The sequence below is a fragment of the Malaclemys terrapin genome, chromosome 3, assembly GCF_027887155.1.
Source record: "Malaclemys terrapin pileata isolate rMalTer1 chromosome 3, rMalTer1.hap1, whole genome shotgun sequence".
Lineage (NCBI taxonomy): Eukaryota > Metazoa > Chordata > Testudines > Emydidae > Malaclemys > Malaclemys terrapin.
In genome coordinates, this window is record NC_071507.1 from 124,554,366 (window position 1) to 124,569,116 (window position 14,751).

The window sequence follows — 14,751 nt, forward strand, 5'->3', positions numbered from 1 at the left end:
ACACAGTTACAGGCTAGGTCTTTAAATAGCAGGCTCACAAGCTAGCTGTTCACTATAACAAAACATACCTGAAGTACACTAGCTCAGCAACTCAATACGTTAATATAAGGGTGTATAGTCTGTCATTCAGGATCAATGTTAACTTCTAGTCTCCTTTTACTTTTTAACTGAGAATTTTTAAATTTAAAGTACTTTCAAAGCATTTTGAATTTTGTAAACTGCCTAGCTTAGTATATCAGTGTGGTTCTACTTTGAACAGTGCAAAACTCACTTTTACTCTGATTTGCTCCCTGTGCGCATTCAGAATCTCATCTAACATTATTAAGATTACACTGCTTTTTGTTTCTGAAATCTACAGAGCCACCACCATGAAATGTCAGCTAGATTCTATTCAATCTTTTAGTTCAAAAGGATGGTTTACTACTTCCCACTCAATTATCATTCTGCATACCTCACCTCACTCACGACAGTGGGGTATTACAAGTTACTAACTAGACAATGTGGGCTACAGAAGCTTGACAGTGGTAACAAAAAAACAACCTAGCTCAATTTTCATATCCCAGGCTGAGTTTATGATGCCAGCATGTTCCATATCAAACACGTCATTAACAGACAGCATGGAACCTCACAATGAAAGATTTAGAGCCACTTCAGTGTAAGACTAAACCTGAATGCTTTTTAAAAAGTTACTAGGAACTTGGAACTATACAGTAGTAGCCACCTTGCTTTAGTTATTAGGCCGGGTATCCTCAGTGGCCACCTGTTTTGAGGAGCTCTATGATTTTAACACTGCTGACTTAAGCATATCAAAACCCTACAAATCACAAACATAGGACTGGAAGGGACCTCAAAAGGTCATCTAGTCCAGTCCCCAGCCCTGAGGCAGAACTATGCATTATCTAGACCATTAATGACAGGTGACTGTCTAACCTGTTCTTAACCTCTGACAGATTCCACCACCTCTGTTACCTTGTTCCAGTTAGGAAGTTTTCCCAATGTCTAGCCTAAATCTACCTTGCTGCAATTTAAGTCCCTTACTTCTTATCCTGTCCACAGTGAAGCAGCTATATTCCCGGCCAGTAGAGCAGCACTGTGGGTAGGCTTGCCAAGGTCTTTAATCCTGAGGTACTACCAGTTCAAAGCCTACCAGGCTCCTTTTAAAAATTCATTTTCTTATGATATGCAATCTCTAATATACCCTGGTCAGAAAATTAGCAGGTACAGTCTTTGGTTCAGAGGTGGAGGAGTCAGATAGCCTGTACTGACTGTGAAAAGCTACAACAGTGGTGGCAAACTACGGCCCGCCAGCCATTTTAATCCGGCCCCTGAGTTTCTGCTGCGGAGCAGGGTTGGGGGCCTTGCCCTGCTCTGGCGCGCCAGCTGGGGAGCAGGGTCAGGGCCGCTCCACGCAGCCCCCAAAAGCAGCAGTATGTCCCCCCTCCACCTCCTCATGTAGGGGCAGCCAGGGGGCTCCGGTTTGCATGCTACCTGCACCCCAACCACTACCCCCGCAGCTCTCATTGGCCAGGAACCGCAACCAATGGGAGCTGCAAGGGTGGCACCTGCAGATGGAGCAGTGTGCAGAGCCACCTGGCCATGCCTCCATGTAGGAGCGTGGGGGGGACGACACACAACATACCTCTGCTTCTGGGAGTAGCTTGAGGTAAGCATCACCTGGAGCCTGCACCCCCTGAGCCTCCCCACGTGCCTGAACCCCAGCCCTGAGCCCCCTCCTGCCCTCTAAACGTCTCGATCCCAGCCCAGAGCACCCTCCTGCACCCCAAATCCCTCATCTCCAGCCCCAATTTTATGAGCATTCATGGCCCGCCATACAATTCCTATTCCCAGATGATGCCCTTGGGCCAGAACGTTTGTCCACCCCGAGCTACAATGTTTTCACAACTCTTACAGCCACTTAGCATGTGCAGAATGTCATGACTACAACAGGAAGAATCAGTAATAATTTATTAGACTTAACTAAATACATAACGTATGCTTTTAATACATAAATAGACAATGACAATTCCATTAACTCACTTGGGAAAATTTCATTAAGGAACTCTACTTCTTCCTGGAAATTCCTATGTGGGTACTCCTGGTGGGAAGGCTTCATGAAATTCTTACGCGAGTAAAAGAAGCTCTGAAAAATAAAGTCAACTTGGATATTTAGCATGTCTGGGTACTATTCTAGAGATTTTTACATTCTAGTTGGACAGCAACTAAGAGGTATAATTATATTCAAACGCTCACCATTACTAAGCAAATCAGTAAAAAGAGGTTATTCATCCTATGGAGTAACTGTAGTTACTGGAGATGTCCCCCCCCCCACATGCGTGCTCCACTTTAGGGTGCGCCTATGCCTCTCAAGCCCTTGATCAGAGATTTTTCTGCTCGCAGTGCCCATTTGGCCTGTGCACATGCCCTATGCCTTCTCATGTCAGAGGCTATACAGAGATGTGCTGGCAAACTTCCCCCAGTTCTTTCTCCACTTGAATGTCTCCGCAGGGAACAAGCAAAGGGAAAAGAAGGGCAGGTTGTGGAGCATCCATAGACGCACACATCTTGAAGAACTGCAGTTACTGCACAAGATGAGTGACTACTACTTTGACCAAAAGCCGCATTGCATCTGACAGCATGGACTAAACCAGGGGTAGGCAACCTATGGCACGCACGCTGAAGGCGGCACGTGAGCTGAATTTTAGTGGTGCTCACACTGCGCAGGTCCTGGCCACCATTCCGGGGGGCTCTGCATTTTAATTTAATTTTAAATGAAGCTTCTTAAACATTTTGAAACCTTATTTACTTTACATACAATAGTTTAGTTATATATTTTAGACTTGTAGAAAAAGAGCTTCTTAAAAGGTTAAGATGTATTACTGGCACGCGAAACCTTAAATTAGAGTAAATAAATGAAGACTCTGCACACCACTTCTGAAAGGTTGCCAACCCCTGGACTAAACTGAAGCACAATACTTCAAAAATGTATATACTGAAGCCCATGTAGCGGCCCTACATATCTCAGACACTTGTACATTCTTAAGCAATGCTGTGGTTGTTGCTTGTGACCTGGTAGAATGTGCTATCACCCCTTCAGAAGGATGAATGTCTGCAGTCTAAGAACAAGTGACAATACATCTAGATATCCATCGATAGTCTGAGCAGAAATCATGGATACCTTGGATCTATCTGCAAAAGACATGAACACCTGAGTGACCTTCAAAATTGCTTGGTCCTATCTAAGTGAAAGGCCAGAGAGCCCTTCTAACATCCAGGGTATGAAAACAGGACTCCTGCAAAGAGTTATGTGCTTGAGGAATAACACTGGTATATGAATAAATTGGTTATTTAATAAGGTGGAACTCAGAAATTTAGGTAAGAATTTAGGATGTGGGCATAAAGAAACTGTATCCTTGAAGAATACTGTAAAGGGGGAAATCTCCCCAACTCTGCAGGCTGACAAGATGGCTACTAAAGAGTCTTCACAGACATGCAAGAGATCAGGTTGCCACAAGTTTGAATGGATGTTGCCTAAGGTAATTCAGTACCAGACTGAGGTCTCAGGTCGAGGTGGGGTCTCCAGTCTGGGGGGGGTAGAGATTAAACTTAGATACAGGATGAGCAAATATAGAAAGCCCCTCTACAGCCAGATGAAAAGCTGATATTATGGCCAAATGGACCTTAGTTGAGCTGAGCTAAAACATGGTGAGTCCTGCAGTACAGGGGACAGTAGCAATCTGGAGACTGAGATTTCAGTATCAACAGACTCAGTACCCACGAGGAGCAGGGATTCCAGCTCATCCGTTATGGACAAGTCCCTCGCATATCTGAACTCCTGCAGGTCTGAGTAGGGAAAGGCGTACTGACACATTAGTGGAGGACATAGTAGCCAAAGCTGATGGTACTGCCAATGGTGGGCATACTGATGTAGGTGCTGATGGAGTCTCGTTCCACTGCTTGCTTGGTACCGAGGGTGCAGAATGGGTAGATACCAACTGAAGGATGAGTTTGACGGTATTGGACCAGGATGCTTATGCTTGCCATCCTTGTCCCCAGTACAGAATACTGAAGCCCTGTAAGAGCCATGTCTCCCACTAGAACTCCAGGGCTTTCCAGCTCCTCTAGTACTGGAGGAGGAATCCTTCAATGGTACCAAATTGAGAGCTCAAGGATCTGGAGACCACAGATCTCACAGGGGACCTGAGCCTTTTGGAACAGGGTCCTTCAGATAAGAGTTTGTACTCCTCTCCTCTTTGCGAGCCCTCTCAGAATCCTCCAATGACTTTCACTTCTTAGGAGAAGCCTGCTTCGGAGCTGTCTGAAGACAGATGCATGGAGGGGAGGGATCTCCTGATCTGACTCAAGACACTGGTCAAAGTAACTGGTCTATCATTAATAGTCTGAGCTTAATCTCCCTGTTCTTCTTGATCCTCAACTTGAGGGCTAGACACATTGCACTCCAAGGACATGTGGGATTCCCTCAAGCAAGACACTTGGAATGGCTGTCACTCAAAGGTATAGCCTCTTGGCAAGAGGGGCAGCATTTATATCTGGGAGCCAGGCATGCCTTGCCAGGAAAGCAAACCCACCCCCTCCCACCCCCCCAAGAAGAAAAAAAGTCCTCTATTTCTCTAACACTTATTAATTAACTATAACCGCTAACTAACGAATCTTAACAAAACTATAAGACTACAAAATTGCTGAGGCACACTAGGGCTCCATTTCAGGTCAAGGTGATAAAGGAACCGAGGGCAGTTTGCTTAGTACATCCCTATGCAGCCTCATTGTCCAGCACAAGGAGGCATAAGGCACATGTACATGTCAAACAGACACTGCTAGTAGAAAAATTTTCAATGAAGACCTCAAGTGGCATATGTGCACCTGCAGTGAAGCACCCATAAAGGACACTAGAAGAAGGAGTTAATTTATCAGGTCTCCTATACCAAAGGAGGCAAAAAAAGAGCATTCACTCAATAGATACAGATCTTTGAATAGCTACTTTGTGTTTAACCTTTTAAATTTAAAAAAAATAAAATTAGACTGATGGGCCTCAAGTTTTCACTTCTGCTTTCTTTTATTGTTTGCAAATTCCATGTGATTCCCCATCACACACCCCCACACTTAAAAGGGGGGAGAATCATGTAGAATCTAGAGTTTTCTTCAGAGCTAAATCCACATAAGCAACATCTTCGCTCTCACTGACAACTTTACAATAAGATCCAGTGAATATACAAGGGAAAATGTTTCTTAAAGACTAAAGCAGCAATCTTATTTCAAACTCAGTTACATTTGAGAAGTATTAAGATAATTTGACCGTGTCCTTTTTTAAAAAAGGAACACAGTTAAAAAGTACATACAGGATTTATGAATGCCATCTTTGTACAGAAATGTATGAAAGTTATAGGAGAGAAGATTACATCATTAAAGGAAGCAGAGTTCATGGAAGTTGTGAAAGACTACATGTGAAAAATGAATTCAAAGGTCTTTGCACCAAATCTTTGTTAGTTGTATTTCTGGCAGCTTACCTGAATTGAGTCAAACCCACTGTACTCCCTAGCAAGCTCCAACAGGGGAACCAGTGCTTGCAGTAAGAGGGTGGTACCACATGTCTTCAAAATGAAACGTCTCTTGGAGACAAACATGCTACTCTCACTGAAAAAAGAAAATGTCTTACATTAAAATGAATTGGTGGTTTAAATCTTTGTGCAGCACCCTCAACAAGGGTTACAGTATATGCACATTAAACTTATATACAAAACAAACTTGTGGCAGGATTTGGAGAGCAATGATTAGACCAGGGGTGGGCAATAATTTTCACAACAGGCCACTCCACGAATTTGGTAAGTTGTCACAGGGCGCACATTTCTACTATGCAGGCGGTGCATGGTGCAGGAGGGGGCTCCAGGCTGGGGCAGCAAATTGGGGTGCAGGGCCTGGGAGGGAGTTTGGATGCAGGAGGGGGTTTTGACCCAGGGAAGGGGTGCGGGTATGAGGTGCAGGCTCCGGCCGCAAGATGCTTACCACAGGCAGCTCCCAGCCAGTGGCGCAGCAGGTCTCAGGCAGATTGCCTATCTGCTGTCCTGGAAGTGGCTATGGCCGGCACATCTCTGTGTGCCCCTTGGGGGGAGAGGGTCAGTGGGTCTCCATGCACTGCCCGCCCCCGCAATTCCCATTGGCTGGTTTCTGGCCAATGGGATCTGTGAGGACAGTGCTGGGGGTGGGAGCAGTGCATGGAGCCACCTCCTCTCCTCTCCCCCGCCCCCCACTAAGGGCACCAGAGATGTGCCAGCAGCAGCCAAACGTGGGACTACAGCAGGCAGGCAGCCTGCCTCAGCCCCCCTCTGCGCTGAGAGACTTTTAGTGGCTGGGACTCTGAGATCACAAAGGGGCAGAGGAGGCCGGACAGAAATGTTAGATGGGCCGGATCCGGTCCATGGGCTGTATTTTGCCCACCCCTGGATTATACTAATTCCAACACACTAGAGCCAAGCTTATCAATGCTAAGGTAGGTAACTACAGCGTACAAAGACATCTGCTGCAATAGGCCTTTGCACCCATATATGACAAATCAGAGCAAGATTTCCAGACATGGCTAGTTATTTTTGGGTGCTCAGAATTTCTAGGAAGGGCCTGATTTATCAGAAAAGTCAGAAACACAATCTGAAAATCAGATTTATTCAAGGTGTCAACTTAACATCCAAAAGTCATTAGTCATTTTTCGAAGTCTTGGCCTGAGATGTCAACAATTAAAAAAAGAAGATTCTTTAGTACGAGTGTGTGGAATTAGCCTCCACAACTGTGAATAGTTAATATGACTGTTCTGAATAAGCATGTATCAGATAAAAGCAGCAGCTGGATAATTTACTGTTTCCTTGCTGCAACTGCATTTGAAAAAGCATTTTAACAGAAACAGGCAAGCATTCATGTACAATTCAGTATTATGAGCATTCCAAGACGTATAATATATATTCACAAATCTTGATTAGTAAATACAGCTATCAGAAAACAATGTCAGCATTCATGTAAGGAAGGTACCAGTAAATCTCAGAAAGACTGTTGAATTTGAATAATCAGATCCATAATGCCCATGTTTTCAGCATTTGTTTCAGATTATAACAGTTTGACCACTGTATCTAATATATCAAATTAATTCATCTTTGGCTAAAAGAAAGTAAACTTTCCTTGCCTGAAAATGCTATGTTTCTTTAGGAAAGATTTTTGGTTGGTTTAATTACTATTCACTACGACAATGGGTGAAATGTCTTGCTACCCTAGAAGCCAAGACTACAGTACAAGCAGTATACAAGTTTTTCCAGAAATTCCAAGTATGGAATTTGGACTACAGCTTTAATTAGTTACTGAAATGCTTTCCCGAAACAAGCAATTCCATTTTAAGACTAATTAGCTTTATATTAAGGCACTGAAGAAATGAAGTGGGCCAGAACAAAATCTCATTGCTTTTTATAAAGTCTTAGATTCCAAAGCCAGAAAGGATCATTGTGATTGATCTAATATGCATAGGCCATAGAACTTCCCCAAAATAATTCCTGTTTAAACTGGAGCATGTATCCAGTCTTTACATCCAATCTATTCAAAAATTGCGAGTGGTGGTAAATCCACTGATAAGTTGTTGCAACCGTTAATTACCCTGTTAAAAATTTACACCTTGTTTCCAGTCTGAATTTTGTCCACCTTCTTCCAACTACCGGATCGTCTTATACCTCTCTCCCCTATACTGAAGATCCCATTTTCAAATATTTGTTTCCCTCTCTAAGGCATCTGCAACTGTTGGAAGACAGAATACTGAACTAGACAGACCATTGGTCTGACCCAGTATGGCCATTCTTATGTTTATGTTCCTATATATGACTACCCTATCCTCATTATTTACCACTAACAGGCATTGCTAGGATTTCTTGTTTCCAATATACTTAAACTCCTCACTGTCCCTGGCCCTGCTAACCATGGATTTTTCCCTGAAGACTTTAGCTTTATCAATATTCTACACTTCTATCAATTGTGGCTTATTTCCCAAACTAGATAGGAGGACGTTTGTATCTAGAACAGTGCAGATATTTCTGTGAAGAATGCAGAGATTGCACAGCCACCAAGGAGAACAGACTGTATACGGTCTTCAAGGCATGGTTTGAGCAAACCTTGTATTTTCATTTACACTACAGTGTCCTTTAACCTGCTCTAGAAGCTCAAATTATACTCCTCTGGCAGCTTAAAGGGGCATAAGTGGCTCTTGTATACGTGACAATTTGGGTCCCATACATTTCAGCTGAAAAAGCAAATTAGTGAAAAATTAGATCAAGAAAGGCAGAGCAGCCTGGACAGAACTAACTTACCGCATCTGCCAGTGAAGATATAGTAGCCAGAAGGCTATAGATTAGTGTCTGTCCGTAGTGGCATTCCAGAATTAGGAATATATACACCTAAAGGTCATCAATATACCTTTAAACTGAACCATGGGTTAAAGAAACTGAATATGAAAACTAAATTGAGAACAGGACATTTGTCAGCCACAATGAAAGTTAGTTCAAATGGCATATACTAAATGAGATGCTGCAGCCTTTAATCATGGATACATTTATGGAAATTTCAGTTACTAACCTGGTCTGATCCTTTGATTTAAGATCACACTATCTGACAAATTAACCTTAGTAAGAAACTTGCAGAATCTGTTAGCCATGCTGAACAAATTAGTTTGCCAGTTCCAGAATTTGTTCAGAAATATTTGGAGGCAGTCTCCTCCATTTCATAATCAATTAGTAAGAATTCAGATTGCCTCTCAATTTATTGCATGAGATACATGTGTTATGTAAGATAGCCAACGTGTGTTTAAAGCTACATGTTCATTACAAATCAGTGACTACTGACAGATCTGAACATCAGTGAGCCAGATACTCAAGTACACTATTAGCTGAACTGGGAGATGGAGTGTTTGATACACATTGGCTATGTATGTTTACTACTCCCTTCTTCTGGTGCAATGTCAGACCTGTTCAAATATTTGTTTCCTGTGGGTGGCTCCCTTATGGAGAGTACTATTAATATAGATTCATTTTTCCTTAAAGAGACAAAAATAGGGGTTATGCTGTGTGCACAGTTTAGCTAGTTGTGTATTTTTTGCAGCCATGGATTTGTAACAGATTAAACAGCAATGAAGTACAAGACTGCAGTTGCTGGAGGTTTTCAAATACAATTTATTCAGGAATTTGACAAGCTTTCTATTTTTTGATTAACAAATTTATGAAAAACTTTTGTATTGTGAAGGACTGCCTCCATGGTAAAGTTTGTGGTCCTTGTAGTGAAATGAGAGAGAGTAAAAAAAAAAATCAATTTTTATTTTCCACACATTTCCATTTGACTGAAAAATTTAAACGTTAAAATCTAGAGTCACACACAAAACAAGCAGGCAAGTGTGTTTTTGCCTCTCACTTTTTGGAATGTGGGGAAGCAACTGAAAGAAGAGAAAGTGCAGAAGATTCTTTTTCTTAGTACGCTGCTACCTCGATATAACGCGACCTGACATAACACGAATTCGGATATAACTAAGTAAAGCAGTGCTTGGGGGGACTGCACACTCCGGTGGATCAAAGCAAGTTCAATATAATGCGGTTTCACCTATAACGCGGTAAGATTTTTTGGCTCCTGAAGACAGCGTTCTATCGAAGTAGAGGTGTATAAGTCATTCAAGATTCATGCAGCACAGCTGCAGAAACCAAGGGGGAGGAATTCCAGGAGATTTCAGGGAATCTGAAGATTTGTTTACGGATGTCCTTAGTTCAAGCAGCTATATTTGCTTTCCAGAGCAATTAGTCTGATTTCTATATGTCATGTAGATGCAACAAAGCTAGCTTTGAAATTAAGTTTTCAGTTAGTCCTCCCACATTAAGGGCTCATGAAACGTACAAGGATTATGTTCAGCAGTGTGTGGGAAGTTTCTATTGATCCCAAGGCAATGTCTACTGATCAAGTAAATTCAGTCACAGAACTAGACACAGATATAAAGCTAGTTCCTAATCCTTCGAGATGCAGAACAAGACAAGCAGTAGTGCAAAACCTTTATAAAATGATTCATGATAATTGAGCACAATAGTGAAACATGTTTACAACTGAGACACCGCAAGATGTAGACATCAGATAAAAATCTGGAGACTAGAACTAGGAATGACTACTTCTTGGAAGAATATAATTATGTATATGCTTGTGTAAAACAAAGTACTTTGTTGGAATATTGGCTTACCTGAGTACATAAGCTTCCTGCTTGTCAGTTTTTGTCACACTTATGATCAAACAATGCACATTCTCCAAAAGTTTGTCCCACTCAAACCTATAAAAGAAATCAGTAAGTCAAAGCTAATTCAAATACCAAGAGATTTTTGCCACCGAATTCAATTTAATTCTATAGTTAAGGTATGGTGTCATTTTTAAGATGAAGACTTTATATTAGAAACTATAAGCCACAAGAAATATCACATCTAACACCTTCAAATTTAGTTTTGTTAAATGGTAGTTTACTGCCCCAGTTTGAGTTTACACATCAGCTAGCTGGTTTCCACCACTTTTATTTTTAAGTAACCATGGCTTAATTGACACTGCATATGGATTTAAAGCAATCAACTGCTCTTTCCTCTGGGAAAAGTATACAGCTACACTTGGTTAATTGCTTCCATACTTTGCTAGAGAAGATTCATAAACCAATTCCCTTACATTTTTGCAGCAGGTACTCTTCAGCTCAGCTAACCACTCATTCCTACACCATCCAATGGCACTAGTTCCTTGTAATTTGTAGACAACACCCTCTGGCATTAACTGGTACTCAGGAATCCTTTTCCCACCTGCTAATTGACCATGGCAAGTCACAAACTGACAGCTTACCCATCTAACAAGACAGTTTAGCTACCCAATTGTGGTTTCAAATGTTAACACTTTAGACATTCTTAGAGATGAAAGATGCTGAGTATTAATTTGCTTGTGCACTGTAAATAGTATTGACAATCCTTCCATTCCCATTTTACTAGGAAATAGGAAATTAGACATTAAGTAGTAAACCCAAAATGAGCCTGTAAAAATACCCACAATGTTTTTCTGTTATAAGTAAGCTATTATAGAAACTTCCACCTATAGTCACAGCAACTACTTAGCAAACTTGACTAGTTTGGTTAGAGATGGACAACCTGCATTTGAGCTACCAGAAGTTTCAGTTAGAGTATGTCAGCCAATATTCTTCATACAAAGTTCCAGCTCCCTTGAGTGTGAACAAGTGCTATAAACTTCTGAAGAACCATGGTCTAGACTAGAGATCAAAAACCACTAGGTGGCTACTAAGAAAAACCAGCCATGTAACCTTGGGCAAGTCACTTAATCTGTGCCTCAGTTCCCCATTTTACAGAAGGGGTATATTTCCTTTGTCTCAACTGTATGCTCTTTGGGGAAAGGACAGTTTATATATCTGGACAGAGCCTAGAACAATAGAACTGATAATTTCAAATAAAATTAACATCTAGTTTTAGAGACATGATCTGTGATAACTGGCATACAGGAGTAGTATAGGATGTTATCTGAACCTGTGTGTGAACAAGCCATTTGCTTTTGCATTTTTTTTTTAATAAAAGCTGATTTCCCCCCCCCTTGTCTTAACATAACAAATCTTGAGTTTTTTAGTGCCACTTTAAGCAGCTTCATACATGAATATTAGTAAGTTTTATTTAGGTTAGCCTTCTGTGGGGCAGGATTAAAAAAGTGTAGTCCACATAGGATAAACTACCGGATTATAATGCCCTGGTAATCACAGGATGATGCACTAGGACAGGTTGTCGCTCCACCCCAACACACAAACAAGTTTCAATGAATAAAGTGAAACCTGGTCAATTAAGACCAAAACTTAACTTATAGTAAATATTCTCTAGAATATGGTGCATCAGAGCACTATTTTTAAGCTTCCGCACAAAACAATATACTGGCCACTAGTACACGTTGCTCATCCCTTTAAACAAAACGTCATACTGAAACTTCAGACTCCCAAAGCTTCGCCTACATTTATCTAATGTGCAACTTGCATGGAAGTTAACAATATTTTAAATAATGCAATCCACAAAAAGTGCTAAGATCCATATCTACTGAAACTTGGTAAAGCTAAACATTTGATAGCTTCATCATGAAAAAGCTATGCATCCATATATTTAAGTATCTCTTCTATAAGTGATCAGTGTTAACTACAGCCACCACTAAACACCAACTAATTACTTAATGAATGCCAACGTAAAAATGTAACAGGCAAGCCATCACACACCAGTTACTTCACCTGTTTAACATTTAAAACTTGCATTTAGTGGGAATAAACTGAGTAATCAGAAGGTAGTACACACGGAAATAAAGTGTTGTTTCACAATTATGAAATTAATGCCAAATTCCAGTTTAGCAGTAAAAACCCATTTGTCTATCTATAATGCCAGTACAAAGTTGAACTCAAATGAGAAAGATAAGCAGAAAATGTGCCACTGAAGAAAAATTCATTTGAGAATTAAACCTTTAAAGATTAAAGCAGTAACTTTCAGCTGAACTCAGCACCAAACACTTCCAGCAACCCATTTTATAGTCTACCATCTATATTACTACTTAGTCTTCATAATCAGTGATTTGAAATGAAGGGATCTAAAATGCACAGCAGGTGTTTGTATTTTTTTAAAATGTCTAAGGTGATGAAGTTTCTATTAAAAAACTAGAAGACAGACTTAATTTAGTTCCTCAACTGAATATATTTATCTGCATCTCCTGTCACTGTTACTTATCTAGCTGCCACTCTGTTCCCTTTCTGGTCTAGGTACCTCTTATTACCACTCAAGTGGTCAGGCCTTGTGCCTTTACCTCTCTTGGGGTGGACTTCTGCTGTTCTCTCACTCTTAGATCTGGTTGCAGTATCCTGTGTAACAGTGCTTACCCAGGTTCTGGCACCTTCCCTTAGGGAGTCTCACCAGTTGCGTAGAGTGACAAAACAGCCTTCTTGAAGAGAAAGTTAGTCTGCAATAAGACTAAAGGCATGAGGAAAAAGGGTTTTAAAACAAATGTTCTTCATGCATGTCCATTTTACACTAAAGGCTAACCATCACCTGATGGTACCCTAACTTCTTCTAACACCAATAGGCGCTTACCTCTTAGGCTAGCAGCACTACAGCAGCACCACTGTAAGCTCTGTCATGTAACCATCGCCTAAGTTTGCTTGCTCCATACTCTCCCCACTACCCAACACCAATAGTCTTACTTTGAAGGAACTCTAGCAGATTTAAAAATTCCTATGTGCAGAGGACATTTTCTGTCGTGGCACTGTCTCAATCTCCCTCAAGTGTTCATAGAGAAGTGATTATCTAGGGTCATTTTTCCCTTCCCGCTTATTTTTCCTTACAGACTTCCTATTGCACTTAACCAATATTTTTATGCAGTAAACATCCCAATCAGATCACCATTCAGTATTTGTAAGTTTACAAGGCAGCTTCAATTCCATCAGTCCTGCTTTAGAGCACATTTAAATTAAACAATTTATTAAGAAAATGCTACCCAATCTATAAAATTATGCTGGGCTTCTTGGTTAAACTATATCAAATTAAAATGCACATTTCTGAATATCCTCATAGCTGCCAAGCGCAAATTCTAGGAAGTCCATTACTATCTGACAGGTAGTTTAGCTTACCCCAGCTTCTCTCTCACCTCCCACTTTGCTCTAGACTGCTAAATCTTCACAATTTAAGTTAAGCTTTCACAATCCATAAAATTTCATAAAATGAAATTTTAAAACAATTATTTCTTGGTTAACCAATCTAAAGATACTCCTAAATCTCAGTGCATCTCATAGCAAGTTTTGAGTAGTGTATACAGGATGGATTTGGTTTAAATCAAACCGATTTAAATTGAGTCTTCCTGACTAGTGATTTAATCATGGATTTCTACATAAGAATGCATTCTTGTTGGTTGTTATAACCTTAATACATTTCTTCACAACTCAGATTGATGTAGGTTTCATTTTTAGAAGGTACACACTATACATTTTTAAAGTGACTTACTTTGAAAGCTTTTCAGGTTAGTTTTATAGCTATATCAGAAAATGAATGTTTGGTTATTTCATTTACCAAAGGTAATTGAAGCAGATATTTATGAAGTCACTGGGAGGTGAACTTCTCCAATTCAATGGGTTTAATCATTGAAATTTGGAGGATTTTCTTGCCACGCTGTATTAGGAGAACAATCACCAGACAGACATTTAAATGGTTTTATTTAATTAAAACAACATTATGTACTTTAGATTTTTTTCTTCAACAGCAAACATTTTAACAAAACAAGTATATGAATTTTTGAATTTAGTTAAACATCAAGTTTTTTAAATCAGGTTTGTTTTTGTTAAAATTGTTTTTAACTAAAATAGTTAAGATTTTTTTTAAAAACAAATTAAATCGACTGTCAGCCAGGTCAACATGAGAAACTTAAAATATTGGCTTCTGGAGCTAACTCAGTAATCTTCTCCTTCGTTTTCCTGTTTATAATCTGGAAAAGAAAAACAAGCTTTCCTGCTTTTTCAGGTCCCAAACGATTTCTCAATTTGGAATGAATTAGTCCAAAGAAAGAAAATATTCTTTCTACACCAGCAGAAGCTACTGCTGTTAAAAGTGAGAGTATCACTTCAACAGTCTCTGAATCCAAGTGCTTAAGTGACTTCCACCAGTTCACTGGTGTGACTTTCTTTAAAAGATCAGC

The 14,751-nt window shown here is 40.3% G+C and overlaps 1 protein-coding gene and 1 long non-coding RNA gene across 3 annotated transcripts in view; one reads left to right on the forward strand and one right to left on the reverse strand.

Moving 5' to 3' along the window:
• LOC128834018 (uncharacterized) overlaps positions 1-14,751 on the forward strand; it is a 79,162-nt gene that overhangs the window by 47,810 nt on the left and 16,601 nt on the right. The gene's annotated exons all lie outside the window — the stretch shown is intronic.
• AMD1 (adenosylmethionine decarboxylase 1) overlaps positions 1-14,751 on the reverse strand; it is a 46,265-nt gene that overhangs the window by 7,430 nt on the left and 24,084 nt on the right. For both annotated transcript variants that reach the window (XM_054022416.1, XM_054022417.1), the window contains 3 exons: positions 10,250-10,336; positions 5,523-5,649; positions 2,038-2,140 (listed from right to left, as the gene is read on the reverse strand). In XM_054022416.1, coding sequence (XP_053878391.1) covers positions 2,038-2,140; positions 5,523-5,649; positions 10,250-10,336 — 317 coding nt within the window. The remainder of the gene's footprint in view (positions 1-2,037; positions 2,141-5,522; positions 5,650-10,249; positions 10,337-14,751) is intronic.